The sequence below is a fragment of the Parastagonospora nodorum genome (genome assembly GCF_000146915.1).
Source record: "Parastagonospora nodorum SN15 chromosome Unknown scaffold_9, whole genome shotgun sequence".
NCBI lineage: Eukaryota > Fungi > Ascomycota > Dothideomycetes > Pleosporales > Phaeosphaeriaceae > Parastagonospora > Parastagonospora nodorum.
Genome location: NW_001884557.1, coordinates 741,328 through 767,311, shown reverse-complemented (window position 1 = coordinate 767,311; position 25,984 = coordinate 741,328). Strand labels below are relative to the sequence as shown.

General features: G+C 51.0%; 13 protein-coding genes across 13 annotated transcripts; 4 read left to right on the top strand and 9 right to left on the bottom strand.

Moving 5' to 3' along the window:
* Positions 1 to 279: 279 nt before the first annotated feature.
* Positions 280 to 783, bottom strand: SNOG_06410 (hypothetical protein; the record flags this gene model as incomplete). Its single annotated transcript, XM_001796730.1, has 1 exon — positions 280 to 783. The coding sequence occupies one exon, from the start codon at positions 781 to 783 to the stop codon at positions 280 to 282; it is 504 nt and encodes a 167-aa protein (XP_001796782.1).
* A 1,492-nt stretch (positions 784 to 2,275) lies between these two features.
* SNOG_06409 (hypothetical protein) lies at positions 2,276 to 3,934 on the bottom strand (the record flags this gene model as incomplete). Its single annotated transcript, XM_001796729.1, has 6 exons — positions 2,276 to 2,562; positions 2,621 to 3,016; positions 3,064 to 3,311; positions 3,366 to 3,639; positions 3,740 to 3,808; positions 3,859 to 3,934. The coding sequence occupies 6 exons, from the start codon at positions 3,932 to 3,934 to the stop codon at positions 2,276 to 2,278; spliced, it is 1,350 nt and encodes a 449-aa protein (XP_001796781.1).
* Positions 3,935 to 4,780: 846 nt separating this feature from the next.
* On the bottom strand, positions 4,781 to 5,033 carry SNOG_06408 (hypothetical protein; the record flags this gene model as incomplete). The annotated part of the gene is made up of 2 exons (XM_001796728.1): positions 4,781 to 4,864; positions 4,938 to 5,033. The coding sequence occupies 2 exons, from the start codon at positions 5,031 to 5,033 to the stop codon at positions 4,781 to 4,783; spliced, it is 180 nt and encodes a 59-aa protein (XP_001796780.1).
* A 338-nt stretch (positions 5,034 to 5,371) lies between these two features.
* Positions 5,372 to 7,000, bottom strand: SNOG_06407 (hypothetical protein; the record flags this gene model as incomplete). Its single annotated transcript, XM_001796727.1, has 2 exons — positions 5,372 to 6,103; positions 6,464 to 7,000. 2 exons carry the CDS (start codon positions 6,998 to 7,000, stop codon positions 5,372 to 5,374), a joined length of 1,269 nt encoding a protein of 422 aa, XP_001796779.1.
* Positions 7,001 to 9,108: 2,108 nt separating this feature from the next.
* SNOG_06406 (hypothetical protein) lies at positions 9,109 to 9,682 on the bottom strand (the record flags this gene model as incomplete). Its single annotated transcript, XM_001796726.1, has 2 exons — positions 9,109 to 9,539; positions 9,595 to 9,682. 2 exons carry the CDS (start codon positions 9,680 to 9,682, stop codon positions 9,109 to 9,111), a joined length of 519 nt encoding a protein of 172 aa, XP_001796778.1.
* Positions 9,683 to 11,531: 1,849 nt separating this feature from the next.
* Positions 11,532 to 13,386, top strand: SNOG_06405 (hypothetical protein; the record flags this gene model as incomplete). The annotated part of the gene is made up of 2 exons (XM_001796725.1): positions 11,532 to 11,761; positions 11,815 to 13,386. The coding sequence occupies 2 exons, from the start codon at positions 11,532 to 11,534 to the stop codon at positions 13,301 to 13,303; spliced, it is 1,719 nt and encodes a 572-aa protein (XP_001796777.1). The 3' UTR covers positions 13,304 to 13,386.
* On the top strand, positions 13,383 to 13,785 carry SNOG_06404 (hypothetical protein; the record flags this gene model as incomplete). The annotated part of the gene is made up of 2 exons (XM_001796724.1): positions 13,383 to 13,458; positions 13,679 to 13,785. The coding sequence occupies 2 exons, from the start codon at positions 13,383 to 13,385 to the stop codon at positions 13,783 to 13,785; spliced, it is 183 nt and encodes a 60-aa protein (XP_001796776.1).
* A 4,213-nt stretch (positions 13,786 to 17,998) lies between these two features.
* SNOG_06403 (hypothetical protein) lies at positions 17,999 to 19,024 on the top strand (the record flags this gene model as incomplete). Its single annotated transcript, XM_001796723.1, has 3 exons — positions 17,999 to 18,131; positions 18,168 to 18,620; positions 18,660 to 19,024. 3 exons carry the CDS (start codon positions 17,999 to 18,001, stop codon positions 19,022 to 19,024), a joined length of 951 nt encoding a protein of 316 aa, XP_001796775.1.
* Positions 19,025 to 19,999: 975 nt separating this feature from the next.
* SNOG_06402 (hypothetical protein) lies at positions 20,000 to 20,344 on the top strand (the record flags this gene model as incomplete). The annotated part of the gene is made up of 1 exon (XM_001796722.1): positions 20,000 to 20,344. The coding sequence occupies one exon, from the start codon at positions 20,000 to 20,002 to the stop codon at positions 20,342 to 20,344; it is 345 nt and encodes a 114-aa protein (XP_001796774.1).
* Positions 20,345 to 20,494: 150 nt separating this feature from the next.
* SNOG_06401 (hypothetical protein) lies at positions 20,495 to 21,562 on the bottom strand (the record flags this gene model as incomplete). The annotated part of the gene is made up of 1 exon (XM_001796721.1): positions 20,495 to 21,562. The coding sequence occupies one exon, from the start codon at positions 21,560 to 21,562 to the stop codon at positions 20,495 to 20,497; it is 1,068 nt and encodes a 355-aa protein (XP_001796773.1).
* A 558-nt stretch (positions 21,563 to 22,120) lies between these two features.
* SNOG_06400 (hypothetical protein) lies at positions 22,121 to 23,086 on the bottom strand (the record flags this gene model as incomplete). The annotated part of the gene is made up of 1 exon (XM_001796720.1): positions 22,121 to 23,086. The coding sequence occupies one exon, from the start codon at positions 23,084 to 23,086 to the stop codon at positions 22,121 to 22,123; it is 966 nt and encodes a 321-aa protein (XP_001796772.1).
* A 574-nt stretch (positions 23,087 to 23,660) lies between these two features.
* SNOG_06399 (hypothetical protein) lies at positions 23,661 to 25,058 on the bottom strand. The gene is made up of 2 exons (XM_001796719.1): positions 24,328 to 25,058; positions 23,661 to 24,277 (listed from the first exon to the last, which is right to left on the bottom strand). Exons 1-2 carry the CDS (start codon positions 25,002 to 25,004, stop codon positions 23,800 to 23,802), a joined length of 1,155 nt encoding a protein of 384 aa, XP_001796771.1. The 5' UTR covers positions 25,005 to 25,058; the 3' UTR covers positions 23,661 to 23,799.
* A 171-nt stretch (positions 25,059 to 25,229) lies between these two features.
* SNOG_06398 (hypothetical protein) lies at positions 25,230 to 25,822 on the bottom strand (the record flags this gene model as incomplete). Its single annotated transcript, XM_001796718.1, has 2 exons — positions 25,230 to 25,742; positions 25,796 to 25,822. The coding sequence occupies 2 exons, from the start codon at positions 25,820 to 25,822 to the stop codon at positions 25,230 to 25,232; spliced, it is 540 nt and encodes a 179-aa protein (XP_001796770.1).
* Between the last annotated feature and the right edge of the window lie 162 nt (positions 25,823 to 25,984).

Sequence of the window (25,984 nt, the reverse complement as noted above, 5' to 3'; positions counted from 1 at the left end):
GTGGACTGCCGTGCGGGTGTTGACTGGGATAGACGGGTAGAGTCGCGATGCTACTTAGATCAGTAAGAGGCTAGAGTAGCAAGTGTGAGTGGGACTTTTTACTTTCTTTGAGCACGTTCTGGAGATACGGCATCCTTTTCAGAACGTCGCGGCTGAGCTCTGCATGTTGCTCGCACATGGAAGCAATCTCTGCGCGCAGCTTCTCCATGACTTTCGGGTGGCGAACAAGTAGAAAACTAGCAGGGTAAGCATGAGGCTGTAATCATGCAGTGCATTGACCTACAACGCCCAAGAGAGGAGGCATGCTGTCGTATCTCTTCCTGCGGTCAACAGATTGATGATTTGACCTCTGAGTGCTGCACGATCTTGCGTACCCTTCGCAATGCTGTCGAGGAAGACATGTCGGCCCGTGACCTCGTTGTCACCTTGAGCTGGCGAGAGACTACGATCGATGATCTGATCCGCAAAGTAGTGCACGTCCCGGCATGCCTGTCGAAACTCTGGACCATCGACAAGCCAATAGAAGTCAAGCAGGCGGTATCGATTGGTAACCCATCTTTGTGCTGTGTTGAAAGCTGTGGCGAACGTACCCTCTCCGGCAGCTTCTGGTGTGACTAGACTCCGTACTGACTCGCCAAAAAGGAAGGCAGTCGTCGTGTCGAGAGTCAACCGGAAAAACAACGGCTGGAGATCCAGAGTTCCACACTCTTTTTGGATACATTCAATCAGGTCCTCTACAGCTTCTCTGAAGATATCAAGGCTCTCATACTGCTTGTGTTGCATTTGTGGTCGGAGCAAATCTCGAGAATGTTTCCACGCTGCACCTTCTTGCGTGAATATGCCATCTCCAAACATAGGAAATGTGATCGCTCGCCGAGGACCCATGCCGAAGTCTGTCCTAGAATTAGCATACTCGCGTCAAAATATGTTTGATCATGCTTCCCTTGGAAATTGATGGACAGTATGGCCTCAAGATTGGCGGGTTCGATAGTGCCAAATGCTCTCGTCCCCAAGAACTTTTGCTCCAGAGTATTTCCGGTTTGTCGGAAGTGAAACAGGAAGAGCTCCATCAGCCGCGATTCTGCGTCTGCTCGAAATATCTGTTCGAGACGATCAATTCCCCATGGCCTCTGGTTCTGAAGTCTTGGCGCAGGTAGGCAGCCATGTCTCCGTCCGATGGCTTCTGCTTCCTATGTTTTTCAGCGAGAAATTCTGGGCCTCTACAATAATATTGCGTACTTGTCGTTGATAGCGGTGAAAAGAGTGTCGAATGAAGAGTGCGCTGATTAAGGTGAGCAGCGCTAGAGCAGCCACTGTCATTGTCATGGCCCCACAATACTCGCAGAGATACACAAAATCTGGAGTAAGCGGAAGAGAGGCGAATCCGTTGCTTCACATTGTTCTACGGTAGCGCAAGACTGTGCCGTGTTACGGCAAGGGGAGGGGACGTGAGCAAGAGGCACATGACGTACCCGTGCACCAATACAGCAAACGCCGCACGCACACATGCTATGTTACTATGCAAGGTCAAATACTTGCGTAACGAATAGAGAACAACTATAAATGTAAGAGAAGTGGTTAAGGTAGAGGAAGATCTACATAGCTTTCGCTTCCTAAGCCAAGGAGAGCATGCACGTGAAGATCGTCGTCATCATTATCGTGGAAATCAGATTTGCCGACCTCAGTATGCTGCACCCCACCAAGACCCCAGGAGCATTCACGTTGGAGCTATATGGCTAGTTAGTTATTAATTCAAACGCGCGAATAGAAACGTTGCAAATTTGGTTTATACATCCGTTCATCACGTATGATCTGTGTATCGAACGGGCAGTATGCATTGAGACAACGACCTTTCCAGACCACCCAAGATGGCAAAGTCAGTCATAATACCGAATGCACAAATGCTCTTCAACTTTGCGACAGGGAATGGCACCAGGGATCTCAGTCACGTTCAAAGGCATGAGTTGGAAATTCTGAGAATGAATGCATCCAGGTCGCTCGAGGGCATTAGGTAACCGTAAATTAGCACAGACTCAGCATTCAGATGTGTTCAAACAACCCTACAGTCGATCTTTGGAGGCCCGCAATTCTCTGAAGTATGTTCTCAAGTGCTCATTCAAATGTGTTAGTGTTCAAGGATGCAAACCGTCGAAGACATGATTCTAATTGCTATGCTGATCGACCATATTCGACAAGCCAACCCGTCACAGGCACTCATCCCCAATCTATATACAAGAAGCTCTACCTTCCATCACTCCCCTCAAGTACCTCCACCTTAAAATGCGGGGCTTGCGTTGCTCAGAAGCTGCACAAAGTATGCCTGGAACCATGATCCAGCCTCAGGCGCAGGCTTCAGTGCATCTGCGTATCCGCAGTGCGCATCGTATCGTACAGCGCTTGTATCGGAGGTACCATCGCCTTCACCACCGGGCTTGACCCAGACGTATGCGTCGAGCAATGGGTCGTCAGTCGTAGAGCTGGGTCGGATACCAAAGCCGGTGCCGATGACGTTGCACCAATCGCCCCAGGCTTGTTGCTTGGTGGGCTGCACGCCGTTGCGACCTAAAGAAGTCAGTCAAAATGCCTCTTGCGAATAGTGCCAGAAGGAAAGGGGACGTACCGGTGTCAGTAAGGAAATGAGCAGGGAAGCCATTCTTAACGAGCAAAGGAGCGAGCGCATTGACGTATCTCTTCTCGTCACAGTTGGTGTTGCCTTGGGTATAAGAAGGACATGTGGCAATGCTCCAGGCGTTGTAGTTGGCGACGTTGGTAACGAGACCGCGCACTGCTGCTGGGGATCCCGCGGACTTGTAGAGCGCTCCGAAGAGTTCGGCGGCAGGCTCTATGTTCGCAGTCCAGCCGAGCCAGCCTGCATGACCGGCATCGAGGTACATGATCACGTTCTTCAGGTTGAGTGTCTTGATTGCGTATGCGGTGAGTGTCTTGTATGCGGTCGCGGCGTTTGCGCATTTGGCAACGTTCAGGTTGGTCACCAGGTTGGCCAGAGAATCGGGTTCTGCCCAAATTAGTATCACGACGCAGAAGATCATCATGTAGACTAACCAACGACAAGGAGGAAGGTGACATCGGGGAATTGCTTGATCTGGGCCGCGATCATGTCAATGTACTCCTGGTACAAGGCAGTGCCGTTGTTGGCCAGCGACAATTCACCGTTTGAAGCCAGAGCGGCACAGTCGCGCTCAGGCAAGTCGTAGACTACGAGCGGCAAGACCTCGTTGGCACCGGCTGCGTTGCGCTTCTGCACGTCCTTGGCGAAAGTGCTGATGATGGGGACCTTCGCACGGACATCGCTGATTGCTTTTATTAGCTCACAGTAGTACAGAAGAAGACGTTCTGCTGCTTACAGCCAGTAAAAGGTGCCAACCTTAGCCACATTGCTGGCTTTGGCAGCCAAAGCAGCATTTCCAGCAGCGACCAGAGATGGAGCTGCCAAGTTATTGATCTCAGAGGCGTAGTACGAGTTGGCGTAGAAGTTTTTGCCCTTGAGCGGGTTTGAGCCATCGCCTGGGGAAGCAGTCCCTGTCGCCGAGCTTCCGGTAGTCGAAGATCCAGTGGCTGGGCTGCCAACAGTCTTGCTGGTCTTGAATGTTGTTGGGGCAGGAGCAGCCGATGTAGCAGCTGGAGCAGAAGTACTTGATCCAGTACCTGGCAGGCACTGCCAGTAGTCTAAGCCGTGTTAGTTCTCCCTTGAAATCGAGTAAAGTCCAATTATACGTACAGTCGTTGACCTTAGAGCAGTATGCGCCTGAAACGCAAGTTGTGCTTCCAGAAAAGCCAGTGCCACCACCTGTAATAATGTGAGATGAAGATGGCCTAATCAGTGACGCTGTAACTGACACTGCTGGTACAAACTAGCCTGGGCCTTGATAGCTGGAGCCAGAGCGGCAACAGCGAGGAAAGAAACAGCCTTCATGATGGTGATGGAGACAGGTCACAACACTGAGTGAAAGCTTGATGGAGAGATGATGTTCTGCAAAGATGCAAGTACCCAGGTCTTTATAAGCTTTGCCCAGATCTGATAGAGCTTAGCCAGCTGATCACATCCGTTGCGGTCGTTAGGCTCGATGTGCCGTCAGGAAGTGTTTGACCCTGCGCTTGAGTTGACGCTTGCGGAGAACATGAGAAGATATCCGTCTTAGTGAGGGCGAGTATGTAGCTATCGTTCTCATTTTTGCCTACTGCACTGACCCCTTGGCCAATCAAGTCGCGTGCCCTGAGCAATAGCGTACCTTCGTAGAACAACAAGCAATATAACGTCAAATATACACTAGGCGTATAGCAGGGATCTGACCACAAGCCAGGTTTGGTAGAACCGCTGAAACCGGGTTTGCAAAAGTGGCGCCGTTGAATATATCATCGACGACATATCGCATCACGTTTCTGGTCGAAGCGAACACGATGCCGACCGAGGTAACGGAATGTGGGAAATCTGCTCTGTGGTGTGACCGTGGGGTGAGCGAGAATTAATCTACAAGTGCTCTATGTTAAATTGTGAGGTACTTCGAGAAGGGTTCGATGCATGAGTGTGCTTGGTCCTAAGCTTATTAGCTCTAGTGCGAAGCTTAATGCAAATGAAGAGGGTCGAATCGGCTAAAAATATATGAATTCTGGGGTTTGACAGCCCGAGTCCAGGTCTGGCGGGGAATATAGACATTAACCGGCGTTCGCAATGTGGGAGCTACGCGTAACAACACCACTCTTCATGTGAAGGAAAAAGATAAATCCGAATGAACAAAGAAACAGAGGCTATAGGAAGACCTCATGTGCAAAACACTGCTTTGCGCCGATCATGGAACAAAAAAGGTGGTGTACAGGCTTTGATGGCAGACTTGATTTTGCAAAACTGCAAGACCGTAAAGTTATGTCGATGACCTCGTTGGAGTTAATGGAATACATGAACTTTTCTCAGTACTCACTACTGAGCTAAGCACCATGTGTGGCGACTCCTTCGATGCAGCGTTGTGGTCACGCGTGCACGTGCTCGCATTCGATTGTGGAGCCTCGCAGTACATTTTGCGCCGGATGACATGGTATCAATTGCAAGCCCTGCAACGTAGTCGTAACAGCGGTTCTAGGCTTCTTCCTCTATAGCCCGCTGCTTTCTTGCCACGCCTCAATGTGTATGCGATTCGGTCGAAGCGTTAAGACATGAATGATTGTAGTCGGCGGTACCGAGTTGGTGCTTCTCAATGTGTAGTTCCAGCTCAGGTAACAATACGGCATTTTAAGGGTAATAACGATGTTCGAGAGCACTCGTACGGTTTAAAGTATTTGATCGCGGCTGTATCTGATCTGATGACTATGCCGAGGGGGTTGGGTTCCGAGTGTCAAGTCTCTGCTTGCTTTACGCTCATAACCCTGCATTCGGAAATTCCTGCTTCACCCAACGGTCCATCTCTTTTGGGCCAATGGGCTTAGTCAAAAACTCGTTTGCGCCGGCTTCCGCAGCATCGAGTCTGTCAGCTGGCGAGTCCTGGCCCGTGACTATGAAGATCACACTTCGTTCGCGCTGGTGCTCACGCTCGAAAGCACGAATTTGTCGCGTTGCCTCCACACCATCGCAAATTGGCATTTGTAGGTCCATCAAGACAAGATTGAAAGGCAGGGGGGTGAGGGGCTGCTCCAAAAGCGGATCAGAGACTGATGTGTGGTGGCTGGTAAATATGTGGACCGCTTCAGCGCCATCTTTGGCAGTGCGATAGGGAATACTGCGACGATGGCAGTACATCTCGAGGAGGCGGAGGTTGACGCCATTGTCGTCTACGAGCAGGGCCATTGGTTTCCCTGATCTTGAAGACAGGCGCCGTGGTGGTGATAACGCTCCTGTGTCGATTCGCAATATCTTCATGGACTGCTCCAACCCACCTCCTGGGGTTGACGGCGGCGAGTTCGGTACTTCCTGCCTTGATACCAGCTGGGCAGTGTCGTTCGCTTGGGCTTCCCCGTTCTTCGTGTCACCAGAGGTGGCTGTTGTAGCATAAACAGCGGCGCGGGCGAACTCTGCTAGTACGGCGTCTGCTTCGCTCAACACCTGCTCCAGAATGTTCGGCAGAAATGGACCCTGAGCAAATATGATGTTGTTCTGACGTTGTAGCTTGTTATCTATGAAGCTGATGGGACTATGAGCATACTCTGGTACTAAGCAGATGCCTACTTGATCTGCAGGAATGAGACCTATGCTGGTGTATACCTCGTTCAAGTCAGAAGAAAAGTCTATCAGGATCAGAGCTCCCGTTGGAAAGGGTGATGCAGCGTAATCGCAATCCTCAAGATATCGAGTGAAGTGATGGCCTAACAGTGAGGGGGATTGGAAGCGGTGGAACGTTCTCGGAAGATGTTTGAGCCTGTCTCTCAAGGTAGGTAGCGGGGGGAACGACGATGCACATGTTGGATCCTGGAAAACGGCCCGGAATAGGGATCCTTGACCCACTTCGGACCTCACCAGGTAGACCTCGCCGTGCATCAGTGCTGCCGACTTGCAAGAAAGTGTCAAGCCAAGTCCTGCGCCGATGGTGTGAACATCTAGTTTTTCATGGGCTTCGAATATACGTCCATGATCCTTTGAGTCAATGCCGCGACCATTGTCTTCTACGTCCACGGTGAGTGATCGGAAATCGTCAGCAATGCACAACGTGACCGCGACAATACCACCAGGAGTATTTTGAACAGCGTTGATAATCAATGGCTGGATACAGTCAATGAGAAGGCCCAGATCTATTGTGAGTGAGTCGCAATGAGGAGGTGTGTTATGTTGAACGATAATGGACGGCCTGTCGCCAATCTCAGGTGGAAGTAGTGGAGTAACCTCCTTAAGTAGCGCAGACTCGATGTGCTCCAGTGTAAAAAGTGATGCCTTGCGCTCGGCCTCAGCGATACCTGCCCATTGATTGAGCTTAATAAGGCTATTGACTGTCGAAATGAGCTCACGTGCGGATGTGCGTATAGTTTTGATGTACAAATGGGGATCTGACTGTTCCATGTTTGGTGTTGATCCCGGAGACGTTGTCGCTGTACTGGGCATAACATTGCGTGCTTTCAGCTCCTCTGTCAATAACTCGACGCTGCCAAGTATGCCGCTGTCTAATTGTCAGCGAATATCTCGGTGAGTGCGTGGGAGAATTACTGTATGGGAGTGCGCAACTGATGTGTGATACCTCGGAGGAAAGCGCCTTTGGCATCCAGTGCTTCTCGCAGTGCACGCCGTTGCCAATGCCGGCACAAGATCGTAGCGCAAGTCTGAATGAAGTTCGAATCCAGATCGTCAAAGACGTATCGGAAGTCTCTAGAACCGACGGTGAGGAAGGTAGGTATGTCCTCACTTGCGCACTGAACGGCCACTACCCGGACAATTTTTGACGCGACCATGTCTAAATGGTTATATTGCTCGATCAAATGATCGAAGTGCTCGACGTCTTCCCACAGGCCTTGGTCAAGCTCAGAGGTCGGAAAATCTGTTCCGCCGTCAAACTGAATGCAGCCACTCGTGTTCCGATGGATATCGACCGCCGCGTCTGGATAAATTTCTCGCACAGTTTCCAGGACGGCGTCCTCCATGTTAGCTCCGTCATCGCACAAGTTTTGCAAACAAGTGGTCAGTTCGGTCATGCGTCGTCGTTCCCGCTGGCGTCGCGCTCTAGCGCTCGTAACAATATCAGATACGATCCAGTCCGCAAGTCGAGCTAAGGATCTTTGCTGCTCTGCTGAAAGCTCCGCTTGTGGTGAGTTTGACGCAACGCAAAGCGATCCAAAAGCCACATGCTGGCCATACTCAGTTTCGAAGCGCAGCGGCACGCCGGCATATGCGCGAAGGCCTCCTTCAGCAACGTGAGGAGAATCCTTGAAACGCCAGTCCTCCGCCATATTCAACAACGAGAAAATAGTCTAGGTAGGTTTAGCGATCAAGCATAGCACGAGTGTTGCTTGCACCTACGCCTGGAGGTTGGTTGACTGTATGCGCACAAGTGCTCTCCCGCCGCGGCAGGATAGCTAGAGGCAACCCGTCGGTCGCCATTCGTGTGTAGGTGTTGTGGTTCAGTAGTCCGGCGATCACGAACTCCCAACCTACTGTTTCTTTGGCCAACATAACCTTCTCTTGCAAGCGAGACATGAGTTCCAGGTCTTGTAGGACACCACGTGTGTAGTAGAAGAACAAAGTGAGTCTCAATCTTTCATTGCGCGTCAGGACAGGAAAGAGATAACGATCCGCAGCACATCGTTGTGGACATTCTGATCTAGCTGGTATTGGAGCAGGCGCGAAGAGTTGGCTCTTTTCTGGATACACAGCATTCACGACCTCAGTGCTCCATTTCTCGAGAGGCTTGTCGGCGTTTTCGACATCGAGGATGGGCGCGACATTTTTCGGCCGTGATAATGGCGGCGCGTATCTCGAATGAAGGACCCTTGCGTCTGCTCTCGGGAAGAACGAGTCGCGTCTGGGAGACATGAAGCGACATACACGAGAGGTGTCGATAACCTTGCCAAACGTGGTTCTCAAGTGGTGCGGAGAAAGGCAACTTTTCGATCTCCTAGGCTTGGCCAATTGTTGCAGATCGGGCCGTTCCAAGTGTCAGGCCTGAGTAGCGGGGCTCCAAGGTTTTCGGCAACCGCGCCCATCGCCATCGCGATCGAGAACTGGCAGTACCACTTGGGCACATTTGCCTTCTAATTAATCGCGCTGAATTACTGAAGGAACATAAGTTGAAATAGTTTCCTATAATTAATGGAGGTTAAACTCTGATCGACTCAATGTTTGGTCGAAGCTCATCGTCAAAGTTGGGAAGATGTGGCAGGTCACGTGACTATGGCACTTCCCTGCATACGTACTGAATCCTGTTCACGTGCATTGAATCTCAGTATTGGTAGCTCATACAGGATGCTGACGACATTCTTGTCTGAGCCATGCAACTTACCAAACGGTAGGGTACAGCACAACTCGTGCTTCCAGTCTGTCGGTTCACCTTGTTGGCTTGGCCAAACATATCCGGACCGACTCGAAGCTGAATGCAGTTTACTCGTAAATTGTGTGGTTCCGTGTTTGCATTGATCGGTAACGAAGCTATATATACACATGCTCCACCTTCGTGCCATTTAATGAAATGGAGACTTTGTTTTTCCACTTGATGCATTACTCTGAGTCTCGAACATAGTCTCGATCTGAGTGTTGACCGTGATCTTACCCGGCACCGCGTGAACATCCCCTGGCTGTTGCAAGTGTCCGTCTGAGAACAACGAGTCTTCAGATCCATTTGCCCTGTTGCGAGTGTTGTGCGATGAGTGCAATCCGCCGCTGTTGGCATGGCTCGCGGTAAGGCGGTTCTCGTTCGCAACTCTTCGCGCTGATGAAAGTTCGTAGTGTCTGCCATAGCTGTTCTTGGATGTTCCCTTCGAAGTACCCGTACCCAGGACCATTGAACGTAAGGCAGGGAGACATGTGGCAATGATGGCGATGGCGGTTTCGATCATGGAAACAGTGCACGTAAGCATGGTCTCGTTCCTCTTTGAGTAGTATGCTCGCACAACTATGGAATACTGTCAGCTTCGGCACTATTGTGGAGCTCGGTGGTGGTTACGCACTGCTGGCGATCACGACAAAGAAGCCAAGAGCAAAGATGCCGGCCACACCGATCTTATCTTTGAGCTTCATCTGGAGGCGTGAGACCATCGTGATCGGCAAACAGATGATTATGACATCCGTGAAAATGTTGACTATGGACACGGTCAGTTCTGAACAACAGCATGTTAGACGTAACATATCAACGTACAGAAAATGGTGATCCAATAATTGATTTCAGAAGCTTTAGGGCTGCATTGATCTGCACATGGTCAGAAAGATTCACGAGCGTGCTGCAGGGTGCGCTCACAGTTTGGATCCATGGACCATCGCTTGTCGTGCGGATAGCACTGGAACATGATGTCGAAAAAAATGATCAGGTATGTGACGGCCAGTCCAGCAAGCGCGACATTGTATATGATGACCAGTCGTGAGCCTGGCGCTGCAAGACTCTTGTAGAAGAAGACCAGTGCAAACTTGATGGCCCAAAGTGAAGAGACGTAGAGCGTCGAACCTGGGATGATCATTTGCATGATTCCCTTGAACTGTTCTGGGGTCGCTTTTGACGGGTCACCGAGACCCAGATTCCACATGTGTTGCTGAATAGCCAGGTCGCCAATCAGACACCCAACGGCGAGCAGGATGAGATAGTCATCGATGCCCAGATTGCCTATCCTTTTCCACCGCGAGTACATGCGCAAAGCAACGAAAGGTACCGTCGCTATGGTACAGACGTACCACGATACCTACCCAAAAGTGAGCAATGCACACTTGAAGAAAGACAATGCATGAGTGCTTACCACCTGCCCGAGCCCACTGTCGCCCATGTTGCTTTGCGTATTGGATGGATCCGAGAAAGAGCCGTGAGGACCCAGCAGTTCGCAGATTGAAGATCCACCCTCACAGATGTTGCAGATTCAGAGGAGGATGTGCGCGAGGGTTGTACAAGTGATAGACGGCGGGGCTTCCATGGTAAGCATTCAGTCTTGTACAGTCTCCACACAGAAACCCCTAAACTCGAAGTACAAGAGGTCGCGGGTCTGTCAGGCCGTCCCGTAGTGTGTGGCATGAGGGGACCCAACAGGCCTGATTACTGCACCCTCTAGACTAGAAGACGACAAGTGTCAGGGCACATGTCGAGGTTTTGCCGCAAACCACTAAAAGCTCTCCGAGCAACGGCAGGTAGCGACGAATTATTCATGCCGTTCCCTCCACACTGTCGAAAGTGGCTTAGCCGATGTGGGCATGTATCTAGGGATCAGTGAAAAATCAAAGCCTTCAGTTCGGCGTTCACGACATGGGCGGCGAACGCCTCCACATAAAGGATAGCTAGCACCTGTTGAGCATCTACTCAGCATCTCGGGACAGCCGTTCCCCGACCGGTGCTATGGGCACGGTATGGAGGTGCAGGGACGATGAATGCGACGATGCAGAGCGTGACTTCCTGCCAAGACAAGGGCCGGTCGCGCGAGCATGCAGCCGCGATGTTTTCAATGTGTTTTGGACGGCAGAAGCTAGATCCAGCTAGATGTAGGTGCATGCTGAAGAAATTTATCGTAGCGGGCCAGTGTTTTGGGACGCCGGCCGAAGCAGGCATGAATCAGGGGAGTTCTCGAAGGAAGGCGATTGGCACGACTCGCTTAGGTTGCCGGATGCGCGGAATACGATTCGGACCGCATAACGCCTCCACCCATGACCTGCATCCACGGAGATGAAAATACTCTTCCATGCATCTTAGCACCCTTCTATTTTGCCTTAGGGCCCATCCTGGAATATCTTCGGCAATTAGTAGTGGGAATGCTGTACAGTGTACCGTGCAATTGGCGGCTAGAATCGATTCCACGTGGAAACCACGCCGAGTTTCTCCTCTATATAGCCATGTTGACGGCCCTTCCGTGATCTGCAGGCTGCATTCCGAACTCTATCTTCCATCCTCCAGCCGTTCTCCCTGCATTGCAATATGAAGTTCCCTCAGGGCTTAGTCAGTGGCTTGCAGAGCCTCTCGCTAGCCATCCTGATTGGGCAAGTGGCTGAAGTAGGTTCGACGCCGCTACCACCACCCCAGAAGGCTGGGAAGGCAGATGCCACTGCAGCACTTCCTCAGGGTCCTGTGAAGGGCTATACCGACTCGTATGGCAACTCGGTCTACCTAGGCATCCCGTTCGCGGATACTACTGGTGGACAGAACCGGTATGTCTTCAATCGTCTGCGAGTGCCCCATCCCTTACTTACAATCTTCGCAGGTGGAAGGCTCCTCAGGATGTCAAGAAACTGCAGCCTGGTCAGACATTTGATGCGACCAAGTATGGCCCTACATGTCCGCAAGCAATCAGCGGGACGACATACTCGCAGCAGGGTGAGGACTGTCTGAATCTCAACATCTGGGTACCTGCTGCAGGATCCAAACCGAGACGTGCACCTCCAAGTCCTCCTCGAGGACCTGCCGGCGGCCCTCCAGGCCCACCAAAACCGCGTGCCTCTGGTCTCCCAGTATTCGTGTACATGTACGGAGGTGCCATGGTCACTGGCTCCAGCAGCAACCCTGGCCTCGTTGGCACTAACTTCGCTCGCAAGGGTGTGATTTACGTCAGCTTCAACACTCGTGAGAGTGTCTGGGCGTACCCCAACTCTGCCGAGCTTTCTGGCGTACAGAACTTCGGCATACTCGATGTTGACAAGGCGTTGCAATGGGTGCGCGACAACATTGCTCAATTTGGCGGCAACCCTGACCACATTGTCTTTGGTGGTCACTCCTCGGGCTCTGTCCAGGTCGACCATTACCTCTGGAACCACCCCGACACCTGGCTTGCGGGTGCCGTCCAGATGGCTGCTAACGCTAAATCTGGCCCTGCTGTGGCCCCTACCAACGAAGCACTCGACCTGGTTGCCAAGGAGGTCAACTGCCCCACTGGAGCAGGCCAACTTGAATGCCTTCGCAAAGTCGACGTGTACGCCTTCCAAACGGCTACTTTCAATTCCTCTCTCAACACCTTCTTTGCGCCTGTCGTTGACGAAAAGACGCGCTACCAGGACTATGCTGCCCGTTTTGCGGCTGGCAAATATGCTTCTCACGTTCCTCTCCTGACTGGTAACTCCGACCAAGAAGGTGCTATCTTCGGTCTGGTTTATGGCGCCATTAACAGCGACTTCAGCAAGTGGATCAACACTTTTGATGCTGACTCTGCGAACATCCCTGATGATGTGCTCAAGGCCGCCTACAACCCAGCCGACTTCTCCAGTGTTTCCGCCATGAGCGGCGCCCAGTACGGCGATGCGCGCTTCTTCTGCCCCGTCGACTACCTTGTTGACCTCCGTAGCGCAAAGCAGGACACATGGACTTACCGCTTCTTCACTGACTACGCGACCGGCCTGCCAGTTCCGGGACCCACTCATGGCACGGAGATCCCCTACTTCTTCGGCGGTAACGAGGCGTTCGCTGGCCTCGCTGCGACCAAGGAGCAGCAAGCCTTTGCCGACTTCCAGAACAACTGGTTCGTCAACTGGATCAAGAACCCGGCTGCAGGCCCTGGATGGGCAAAGGCAACGCCCAAGAATGGGCCCATTGCCAAGTTGGGCGTGCCAGGAAACGATCTTGCGATTGAGGTTGCCAACTCAGCCGACTTCAACGCAAGGTGCAAGCAGGCGTATGACCCGTATCTCCCAAAGTACCCTGTTATCCAGAGTGTGGTCAACAACATGATTAGCATGGTAGAAGGCATGATCGGGAACTAAGAAATAAAGTTTCGATATAGAGTAACTTAATGATAATGCTCCATTCAGCTTGACCCGATTGGGTCGGCTCCACTTCACCATGACTTTGTCTTCTCCACCAGCAATACGAGGTTTTGCAGTGGCGTGTTCATCATCTGCTGCTGGTATATGCCTCGGTAAGTGATACAATATTGAATTTTACTCAAAGCAGATTTTCTGTCCTTGTTGAGTTGTCTCCGTGCTCATATCCACTCACTTGGTGTGGATACGCAGTACAGGTAGAATAGGATCAGATTAGCTGAGAAGGTAGAAGACTACATCTGCGGCGATTGTAGTACCATCTGTTCATGATGTTCGGACACAATCAAAGCAATCGCCTGTACACACCTCCTAAAGAATTACTCATCGTCCAATGTGCGAAAGTCGCCTTCAGGATCGTTTTCTCCGTGAACTTCGTTAAAGTCAAACATGAGGCTATGTCGTTTCCACGGATTCATATGTAGGTGAAATATGTAACAAAGATCTCCCCTTCAGAGCCCATACCTCATCTTCTGACGCATGTCAACCACTGCTTGTGACAGTCGATGATGTTGCCTGTGTCCGGCGCACAGTTATTGGCCTTGGATAAACAGATAGACCACAACATATCTGGGCGTGGACACAGGACCTCTCGGCTATAGCGCATGGGAGTAGCTCGAAGCTCAGGGACGTACAGTTTGGTAATTCTTCATCGATTTACGTCCATAGATCGATGTTAGATCGACCAAGATCGCTATGGATTCAATCATGAATCGTGTCGATCTCGGAATGCTAGCGATCACGCGCTCCCGAATCTGCAATGTATCCGAAGCCTTTTTTTTTTTTAGAAAAGGTATTTTCCTTGCTGGTTGGTTGTCTGTGATGCTTTCGATAGAAACACTTCGCGTGGGTAGACCCAATTGACTGTCTAGTGCCAGGCAACGTCCCTGTCAGTAGCACCGTGCGCACGGACACGTGACTCACCCCGCATATATATAGCATTGTAGTATGATGGCCCACAAAGGCAGAGATTTGTCTCTAGACTATTTGGATATATATGCTATTGCTACTCCATTTGTCGCTTGCTACTCTGATTTGACCTCTGTTCCTGACATCCAGGACATGTCCGCACATGAGCAACAATTGTAACACAACATTCTACACATCATTGCCACCTATTCGCATAGCTCTGGCTTGCTAGATGATCTCATGGCTGTCCCTGCTGCACCGGCCTTATGAAGATCGAGTGGCAAAGAACTGCGATAACGTACATCCGAAATTAAAATCGAGTAGTCCACGAGAGGTATCAAAGGCTTCTAATAGCCTTGAATCCTTAGTACTATCGATAAGGTAAGAATTATAGCCTCCTAAGACATTCTCAAACGACAAAGTGTAGTCTGCTTGAAGGGACGGCGGAGGGTTGTCGAGGTCCAAAAGTTCTAATATGCCGTAGAACAGATCATGTGCTATTTTGCACTGTTTTTCATCATGTATGCGAATGTTATTTGCGGACAAACTAGCAGCTGATACGGGCAGAGCTGTCTGCTCGCCGAGAACGTCTTTTTCCCTACTGTACACGGCTCCAACGGCTATGACTGGCTTTTGAACAATGGACAAAGCACTTATTAAAGCACTCGCTTGTATTTTGAAAAGCAATGGGTGATCTTGCCGTTCTGTGAGTCTTTCGATCAAAGACATTTTCAGGCATTTCAAGCCAGATGAAGACGACTTCAGTGTATGAGTAGGGTTTCCCCACCCTTTTGAACTACTCAGACCGTTTTTCGATTTTCACTTGATTAAAACAGACTGCATCCATCTACCACTTCATTTGACTTGCGTCAAATATGCGCTACAAGGCAGTAAATGTTTTAATTCACAAGATTTTAAGTATTCCATTCTGCATCGTTGATGCAGTAGCTGACGTACTTTAAGCCTTAGTGCTGCATATGAACCATACTATAACTGCTATTTAGAGAAGAGCCTCAGATTTAAGAAATCAAAATGTGATACGCTGACAGAGTGGGTGGAGCGGTTTACTTGTAAAGGACGACAATACTCAGCCCAGTGCAGTTAGGTACTGCCCGCGCCTTTGGGGTTTGTCTGGGGATCATACCTTATTGCAAAGATACATCATCATTGGATCCACTTAATCTATGCGAGATGGATCTTGCGCTAGATCGCTATATATGGAGAGACACATCAAACTTCTACGACTTGCAAGCCGTAAGTTAGATCTTAATCGCATAGGTAAGCAGTACCCAAGAATCTTCTACAATTGATTCCAACTCTAGTTATAGCGTAACTGCATTTGCCACACTAGTTAGGTTTTTCGTCACAAAGTACAGAGTGTAGAAAAAAGGGGCCCTTGCAGCATTTCGCTAGTTGCAGGCAAATTTTCACACGGCGCAAACCGGGACAAAAGATCATCGTATTTGTTTGTTTCACACACGTACATGAATTTTAAGAGGGCAAGGCAAGCATAACAACAAGTGGAGTCCTTGCTAAAGTACGGTCAAAGCTACACTCGGCGTCTACTCCACGAAACGAGTAGTCACTTCCTCCAATTTCCCCACTAACATCAATTTCGGACAAGTGCGCCTGTTACTCTCTTTGACGAAGAGATTTTATAGTGGAACATGTAGGAGCTTATCACGCAGTATCGCTACCTAGGTACGGTAGGTTTCGATCGCGACGAGAAGCCTCCGTGTATAGGTTCAGGCGAGCAATAGTCCCTGTTCACTTTTCGTCGTATTACAAACTTAAAGTATGCCTTTCAATGCCCGAAGCAGATACGAGTTGAAATGACCTGGTGAATGCTGCGACAATTAGGTAACTGTTGGGAATCATGTACGCCACCAATAATGCACTGATCATAGCGATATGGCGACTTTCTGTTTCGCTGAATAGCACAGAGCAAACAATGCACCGCGCTCACCTGGGACATGAAAAGTACTCCTGCTGATAGGTGCGCGGTCGATCAGCAAGACCACGCCGCACCCCTGCATCTAACCGACCACCCCCATCTCAGCAGAGTCCCAACAAGCTACCATGATGTAAACTGTGTAAGCAGACTTACGCAAGAACGAATTCTGATTGTAACGAGTATTTTTAACCAACGTCTTGTCAGTCGGCATCCGTCTCGTCTAGGCATTGAGACGAAAAAGTGTAGTAAATTCCACCAGTTCCAAGAGAAGATCGCGCCCAAGCTTGCTTTTTCTGTGTAACACCAATCTCTAAAGGGCGGCCTCTGTCTCCACTCCTGGTCCGCCGAGCGTCTTGATGTTCAAGGTGCCGTGGAAACGCGCATTTACAACAGAGCAGTCTTCGCAGGTGGGGAGATGGGAGCGGAAGCGGGAGGAAAGCCGGTCAATAACACACAAAGTGCGTTTGACGATTTTGATCCAATGGGTGCTTTCGTGCGTTGCAGTGACCCTTTTGGACCCCAACACTGCAGCTGTCTGTACTCCTGGATCTAGACCGCTTTAACATCTTCGGCATGCATAAGTGTTTCTGGCACAGGCCACAGTTCCGACCCAATACATTTTGCTGGGAAGCTTTGTCTGTCCGGTGTGTCCCTGTCAAGATGTCGATCGTAGGTTGAGACGGTCCGAGGTGCTCTAAGCTAGTAGCAGATGTGGTAAAAGTCCTCGGATTTACTACAAGGACTTAGGGATCGGACTGTTCTGACTCCCTCAGAATCTTTCGCCTTGATTCCTCGCCAATCCCTCCTCTCTATCTTTCCATCATTATCACCAGCGCCTTCTGTCCCCTCCCTCCGTTTATCCGTTAAGAAATGCCTAGTAGAGTTCAGGCCGTCAATACTTGAGTTTTTCGAAGTACTCCACGATCCTTCCACAAAACCAACGCGCGGTCTCCCAGACACTTTGTTTGGCCATGTCTTCAAGAACAGACTCTGCATGGCCCCCCTTATCAGCTGATTCAAACACGATCATGGCCTGGTGCCTAGCGTACGACCGTCCAACACAATTCTATACTCAACGACTAGGACTGCACCACAAAGAAGCCTTTCCTTTGGAGAGAAATCCGGTCTCAGAGCAGGGCTCCCCCTCGCAAAACAATTTTACCACGGAGAAAACGAAGAAGGGAAAACCAACGTTCGAAGGCGAAGTGGCTTCTCAGTGTAAATGTCTTCATAAGATGATCATGGAAGCAGTGCAACGCATTGCCGACAGATACCACACCAAGGAGGAGCTCGAGACTGCTGTCAAATTGCAGCACGACTTGTCCATCTCTGAGACGACTAGGCCGTTGCTGGTCCATGTGGGGCCCATCATCTGGAACAAGTCTGAACCATATCAGACAAAGATAATACCATCTCAGTATCCGCGACACTTGAAATTCCAGAACGAGAACGACCTTCAAACGTGAGCACTCCAGGCCAAGTGTATTGACGAAGGCTAAATCTCTCTAACTAGTATCATGTTATATGTGTATTGCTGGATTATCGGTCGTGTCGCTCGCGCGCAGGCCAATCGCAGATCAAGCAGCCGTCGCCTGCCGCGAAGTAAGAGGACAACCCTAGAGATCTCCTTGTCATCATCAGAAGAGGGCGACCAAGATGATTTTGATACTTCTGGTAACTCCGACAAATGTACAGCGTATGTCTTTGACAACGGCCAGTCTGGTACCAATAGGTACGGACGTCGCATAAATAACCCTTTGGTACCTGTAGCCCCAATGCTACCCATGGTATCCAACAAGACCACATCCGCAACTCTTCCAGGGGTCAATCAACCAGGTGCTGAAGAATCGAGCAAGACCATGGCATCCGGACATCGAGGCAATGCTCTCATTGACGGTGATGATTCTGGTACGTTTCAGCCGGATCGTCCTACCCATCGGACAGGCATCAAACGCAGGGGCCACTCCACAATCGACGCTCCTCTGAGTAAGGTAGCTAAAGCAAAGCATGCATCCCCAACGCCAGCATTGATCACGAGAAGAAAAGCCCGTGTGCTTGACACCGAGGAAGCGGCCGGCACTACATCATATCCGTCCCCACCCCTACTCCAACTGAATGAGCTGGAGGAAGCATCGAATGGTCGGAATTTTCCGAACATACGTCCCGGCTGTCCAAGCGATCGGAACAAAGCAACTGTGACAAGAGATACTGGTGATCCCAACAGCGAGGACATGGCCCCAAACCAGCACAGCAAATTCACTTCACTACCGCCGGTCAAAGAGCATGGATCTATCACGGTGACTGCGCCAACAGATGCTGCGTCTGACAACGAAGACGGAGACAACGACTCCGTGCAGGGACTTGAGGTACCTGGAGCGGAGGCGATGCATGTATGCTGTAAGACAACTCCTTCCACACCTCGGCGGAGTTTAGTAGTGTGCCTTAAGCTCACCATTTCGCTAGACGACAATGAGTATGATCGAGAACGCCTCGCAACGGAACTTTTCGACGTCCTGTTTGGCAAGCTTCAGAAGCTGGACATTGTTATCGTGGAAAGCACATTGGATCTACTCGAATCGATCTACGAAATGAATCGTTTGCGCCCGACGAATCTGTCCATGGCCAACCTAGGTCGCTATCGGGATTCCTTCGACCAATGGCTCAAGTGTTTCAGGCTCGTGATCCAGTACTACAAAGATACAAAGTTCACGGGCAACTTGAGCGAGCGAAGCGCCTTCAAGATGACCTTGCCAGGTAATCTTGCAAAGTCAATGACTCAGATTCTTCTTCGGGGTCGTTAGGCGCTATCAAAGTTGCGACGCGAGAGTAATATCAACAACAACGACTTCGCAAAGCAAGTTGCATCAGTGTTGTTCCAGATCGCCTCATGGGGCGATGATGTGCATTTGCAGGAAGTGGAGGAGATAACCATTGATTTCACAGAAGAGTTGTTGGCGTGGTTCAAGTGAAAGCTTCGAACGAGGTCTCAAGTTGCTCGCAGGTCGTTCTAGTCTATTTCATGGATTGTATTGCAATCTGGATAGGAAGGATTGGCTCAAGATGAATGTGCAGTTGTAACACCCGCGGGATCTATGGTGCTCTGGAGCACCCTGTAATCAACCTCAGTGGAACATACGTACATAGATTTGACATGCAAATCGCAAGATATAGTTCTTACTGTTCGTAACACTCGGTACTTACCTATATTGACATAACGGTAATTTTTGGCGCTAAATTCTGCAGATGGCTACTTTTCTCATGTAGAAATGAAGGAAGAATTTATTGTCTCGGCAGACACAGACATGCCCTGCCTCCCGCGTGGGTCGTGACGAGACTCATCAAAAGTGTTCAATGCGCTTTCTCTGATACAGTCATCATCGAATAGTAATTCGAACCACTTTCCGGAATGTTTGTGGTGCAATGCTTTTGACTCATCCAGGCGATCCAGTGTTCCCTGGCTCACTGCGCCCTTTTCCTGACTCACTCGCCTAAGCTGCGACCACCAAATGTTCAACCTACCATGGTTGAGAGTATGATTCAGATGAATGTGCAGAGCGCTACAATTGTATAAATGATGTACTGTGCTCAGAAGAATATTCGTGATATCGAATATCACAAATATCGTCCATCCACATTGCGCAATACGGGGCACCAAACACGAGTAACACCTCTAACATCACAAACTCCTTCTTGAACAAACCCTTCGCCAAGAGCCTCTACACACCCTCCATCCCAAACCAACGACACATCGTCAAGCAAAAACCACCACCTCCTAAATGCCTACCGATCCCGAACGCGCCGTCTCCTACGCCGCCCTCATCCTCGCCGACGACGCCACCCCGATTACGCCCGAGAAACTACAAGTCCTGCTCATAGCCGCGGGAATCGAGGACGTCGAGCCCATCTGGACCACGCTGTTCGCCAAGGCGCTTGAGGGCAAGGACGTCAAGGACATCCTCACCGAGGTCGCGAGTGCGGCTGGTGGGGTGGTTGCGGGTGGGAAGATTGTGGATGGGAAATTTAAGGAGAATGCCGAGGAGAAGGATGGAGAGAAAGATGGCGGGGACGAGGAGGGGTCCGATGACGAGGACATGTACGGGGATTTCGGATTGTTTGATTAGAGGCGAGGGGGAGGAGCGGAAGCAGAAGCGGTTGGGAGTTTTGAGAGCTGATGATAGTTGTGAGACTAGCATGGAGATCTTTCTTCCATTTCGGTTTGCTTGGGGCTTTTTGTGATGAATATTCGTGATGATGTGATTTTGTCCTTCGATTTACTCGACGACTGTGAAGCGCACTGGATCCTTCCTCGACCGATCGACCTTCAGATCAAAGACGTCGAGTCGTTGGTACCCGCCCACAACATCGTGATACTGCTTTCCTTCAATACATGCGTCGAGATCCATATCAGCATACAAAATCCCTTCTTCATTCTGTAAATGTGACGTGGACCGCGCCTCATCGCTGCCATCATCGTAGGCAAAGCTCGGCAGCGCAGCACCCGTCGGATCCAAAAAGAACGTCGCAGCGCGAGGCATCGCCCGCAGCGTCTCGGCCACAACATCCGGCTGACTTGCACTCTGCGTGACTGCCTTGATCGCATCTTCACCCAAGTGTCCAGAGCATGCGATTCCGAAGCACTTCGCCTCGAAGCAATGCGCCGCCGCACGCGTGCGATTCGCAGCAAGATTATCATAGTTCGCAGGGCTCGGCGTCGCCGCACTCCCATCATCATCCTCTTTCTTCTTCTGCATCGTTCGTGTGGGCCATATCGCAGGCCAGGAGGAGATATGCACTTGTTCCGCCTGTGCCATCAACGCATACCTCGCCAGCGGATTCGTATTCTCGCCACAAATCAGCGCGCCTATGCGCCCGAACTTCGTGTCTGCAACCTTGAGCCCATGTCCGTCACCGGGACTCCACGTCAATTTTTCAAAGAATGTTGGTACGAGTTTGCGATGGTGAACAAGTACTTCGCCATCGGCCCCGATTATGAGATTCGAATTGTACAAACACGCATTACTGTGCCGCGACCTCTCGCTGAATCCAATACTCACAACACAGCCGGTTGAGCGCGCTGTTTCGCGGACGGCGGCGAGCTCTTCGCCATCAGCGTAGACAGATTCTTTGACCATACACTGGAACAAGTCGTGGTTCTCGGCTGGCGGGCGGACAGAACTCCATATTGGGAATGCGGAGATGAATGTTTCTGGGAAGACAATGAGGTTTGCTTTGCGCGTTGCGGCGCGGTTGATGAAGGAGAGTGCTTTATCGGTGGTTGCGCGTGCGTTGAGGAAGATTGGGGAGATGTGACATGCGGCTACTCGTAGATTATTTGCCATTGTTACATTTGTTGCGGAACTGAACCTCTAATTGTAGTGCTACAGATAGTGGGTGGTATATAGTCGACGGCGTTTATGGCGCCCGTTCCCCGCGCTTCGGCAAGCTAGCATAAGTTAGACCAAAACGTTGAGGAAACATCGCAAGGCAACTGCGCTATGCTCTTCTTCGGCATTTTTTCTGACACCGGCCGTCTCGTTAATGAATACAGAGGTAAGGCAAGCGGAACAGACGGTCGATAAAAGAGAGACAAGCTGGATAAAACGTCACGCAAAAAGGTATCCAATATCGAAAAAAAACTCGATGACCAAGTGTATTCGGTCTGCATGCGGGAGGACCACGGTAACACTGATAGAGACAATTTTGTCAATACAGCTACCGAGCTCCAGGGTTTTGATTGCCCTACTACCTGGTTCTACACCTGCAGATTGCAAAAGAAGGTGTTCAAATGAATTTCGGGATGAGACAGGAAACTTCACAGGAAGACAGAGAAAGACGCGGGCGTATAAGCAACAACATCAGATTTCTTCCCACATAACCCGCCCTACATCTCGTCACCTCTACTCCCCCTTCCTCTTCCCCTCCGTCTCCCTTTCCTCCATCTCCATCTGCCTATACCACTCCCTACTCCACCCCCCAAACATGCCCCTCCCATAGACTTCATCCAGACTTACATCCGTCCAAACATTCAACCCGACCTTCTCCCCGCCCATCGCCGGCAACCCTGCATGCAACATATCCCTCCTCCCAAGCAGCTGCGTATCCAAATTCGCCCAAAAGACCGCACTCCCCTCGACATTCCTCGTCGTCAGCATATCCTTTCCGCAATCAAGCACACCACACCACCGCCGATCCCACACCCCCCTCGCGCTCGTGTTGAAAAACGGAAACTCGGTGCCGCAGTCGCTGCAGCTGGATTTGAGGATGGCGAAGAACGTGGACACGCGGTTGCGCGGCCGCGTGGAGGGGTACCAGTCATAGTGGTGCTTGTACTCCTGGCCGGCGGTGTAGGAGGTGATTTGCACTTCGACGTCCGCGGGTGTGAGGAAGCCTTGGAACGTTGCGGCGCGCGTGGCGATGCGGGACACGGTGGGGTCCGTGGAGGGGAGGAAGGCGGTGGACGAGGTGCGGCCGGAGGAGAGGATGGATTTTCCCGAGGCGTCGCGGATCACGGACGCACTGAGGAGGGGGGTGCTGGGGGATGGTGTTAGTTGTGTGTTTTGATCGTGGGACGGGGGTGGGGTGATGTACCCGAGTTTCAGTAAATGCTCTCTTTCGTCTTTGGACACGAAGTCTGTAATGTGCACGATCAACGGGTCGAAGGATATTATCTTGACTTTTGAGACGTCAAATGCATCCGCGTTGGTAGATGGAGCGGCTTGCGTAGGCAGGTATGAGGATAGCAACGTAGCAGCCAACGCCCCAAATACCGTAAAGATGAGCACTTGCGCAAGGCTCCATGAGGCGGTTTTCTTCGCTAGTGGCTGCTTCGTCAGATTTTCTCGAGTCGCGTCTTTGCTCGCCATTTTGCTGAGCTTGAATCAAATTATGAAGAGCTCGATGTGTGAGGTGTGCGGTGTAGTGAATCACAAGAGCATGGTTGATGGAGAGAAAAAGTGCAAGACGAGAAAGAGGGCGTAGGCCATGAGAGCGCCAAAAACATCATCGCGAATATTGATGCAATCATCCATCTCTTCAATGTTCAGATACGTGGAATAGCTTATGTGAGGTGAAAAGGCTGTCCGAAATAGGGCGTGAATAGGAAGACCGAATTGCGCGTAAGCGGCCATATTTGCACAAAGAACATGAAATTGCCATTTTAGCGAAGAAATAATTAGGGAGCCACGCTCGCAAGAGATTAGAACTAATTCGGGTGTATAAGAGTGGATCATTTTGATGTTAATGTTGCAAAGGGTGGATGTAGTTGAAGCAGCAGTTGTCGAGCTAGCGCGGGATGTGGGGTGCAGTGGGGCGCGAAATAACACTGGCACAACTTGACAGCCAGGGAGTGCACAGTACGACAATGAGCCAACAAGAAAACTACTGTCACGAAGACATGTCGCAATCAGCATCAACAATCACGTTATTAAAATGCAAAGCTGTGAAGTTTGAGTATTGATTACTACTATCTCGGGACGCATCCCCAGGCCAGATAAAGGCCTTCATATGGTATCATAGCTCCGTATACAGAATTTGCAGCGAATAGCTGATTTCACATCTGGAAAAAGTATCAGATAATCTAGTGAAGCTCAGCGCGCTTCTCGTCAACCGGCACTGCGCTTGCGCGGCGCTCAGCAGCCAAGCTAGTACGCCTCTCAACATCCTCAGCCTGGCGGGAGTTGCCAAGGTGACCAGTGGGAAGCATGTTCAGCTGGTCTTCCTGCCTGTCCATACCGCGGTAGGTGAACCAGAAGAGGATACCAGTGCAGAAGGAGATGATTGCGACGGCACCGTAGTTCCAGACGAGATGGGGATCGGCAGTCAAGGGAGTGAAAGCCTGAGCCAGGGCGGCGGAGAAAGCGGTGGTGAACAACTGGACGGACTGGACGAGCGAACGCATGTTCTTGGGCGCCTTGGTGAAAGCATACTCAAGGGTGGTGACGGACGCGAAGATCTCAGAGATAGCGATGAGGACGTAGACACCAGTGACAGCCCAGACGGAAATGGGAGACTTGTAGTCTGGGTCTCCAGTCTCGTAGAAGCCAGATGACTTGTATCTGGACACTGTCAGTTTTGGTCGTCAGATATTGAAAGTTGGAGAACTTACACGTAGTACTGGAGGACGGAGGCCCACACCATGGAGAAGGATCCGATGAAGAAACCAGCGGCGATCTTCTTGATAGGAGTGAAGCGGATGTTCTTGCGGCGCAGGAAGGGGTAGACGAGCGTGTCCATGATGGGCACAATGATGATGATGGCAATGGGGTCCAAGTTGGAGAGAATGTCGTTGGGCACACCGCCGAGCTTCATGGTCGCGCACATGTTGGTCAGGTTAGAGTCCATTTGACGGTAAGCAAGCCAGAAGATGGGAACCCAGAAGAAGACGGAGCAGGCAGCGAAACCACGGCGGACCTCATCAACCCACGCATCGTCGAAGTTGTACCACTTGGGCGCGCTGGCACCGAGAGTGGAGGGCTTGACGGCCTGCCACATCTGACCATCGTTCCAGCTGCGCCATGTCTTGAGAGGGTTGATGCTGAAGCCACGGCCAAGAGCCTTGAACAGGAGCTTGAAAGCAGGCCCAATGACGTTTCCGCTTGGGGGTGCGAGAATGTAGAACTTCTTGCAGTAGACAAGGACGGGTAGGGCGACGAGGAACATGACAGTTGGGATCAGGTAGGCGAGCCAGAAACCAACGTAGCGTTCGGCGTAGACCATGGAAATCTGACCGACAAGGGCGCCAATGTTGATGAAGAGGTAGAAGTAGTTGTAGATACGGGTCATGGTGACAGCCGGGTCGACGATAATACGCTCGCCCTTGACAACCTCGGACACGCATCTTCTCCTGGGGAACCTGCTCGGCAATTAAGGGGCGAAATGTTTGGGCTTGAAAGTACCGGTTCCAAGGCCCATGACTAAGATTACCAAGAACGAAGACACCGAGCGCTGCGTCGGGCTTGTCGAAGGACCTTGGGAGCAGAGGAGGCAACGAGGATGAGATGACCAATTTCAGCAACAATGACCCGAGTACAGGATAGTCTTGAAGCGACCGAGATAGGTGTCGGGCAATCCAGGCTCCGAAGAGGGGGCAGACGTAGACCCCAGAAAGCGTTGAAGGTGGTGAGCGAGAAAGCAACCTGCTTTTCCCATACCGAGGGCACCGGGAACGGCCTCAGCATCGTCGGGGTGCAGCGCAGCACCGGTAGCTGTTGGTCTGGGCTTCGAGATGAAGTTGGAGTAGACGGCAACGGTTCCGTAGTAGGACATGCGCTCAACGAGCTCAACGAAAGCAATGGTGTAGATTCTCCATGGGATCGAGGCAGGGACACGACGGAGCGTCTTGAGCTCCTCGTCGGTGGGGAAATCAGCGGTGCTGTCCGAGTCGCTGACATAGGTGTCCTGGAGGCCAGCCTTGCCCTCAGAAAACTGGTAGGCCGGAGCGCCAGTCTCGTGGAACTCTGGCTTTGTGCGTCCAGGATCGCCTGAACGGTCGATGAGCGCTGGGTCAAGACCCGTCACGCGCTGGAGGATGTCAGCATTGTGAAAGACGAGTTTTGCAAGATGGGCCGACTTACGAGTTCGTCACTGTCTCCTACAGGCATGGTGGATGCAGAGCTGCGTTAGCTAGACACTGACAGGGGAGTTGTACAGTGAGAGCGACGAGGGAAAGAGAACTCGTGGCGGGACAAAGAGAGGGCGAGGGTGCGTTAATATTAATACCCAAGTAACTGAAGGCGGGGGACCGACAAGCGTGGTAGCGTGAG

Excerpts from the sequence above, each read along its gene's own strand:
- SNOG_06399 (XM_001796719.1), bottom strand. The coding sequence starts at position 25,004 with ATGACCCGTATCTACAACTACTTCTACCTCTTCATCAACATTGGCGCC. Across the intron at positions 24,278-24,327 it reads TCCGTCCTCCAGTACTACGT|ATACAAGTCATCTGGCTTCT; the intron begins GTAAGTTCTCCA and ends GACAGTGTCCAG.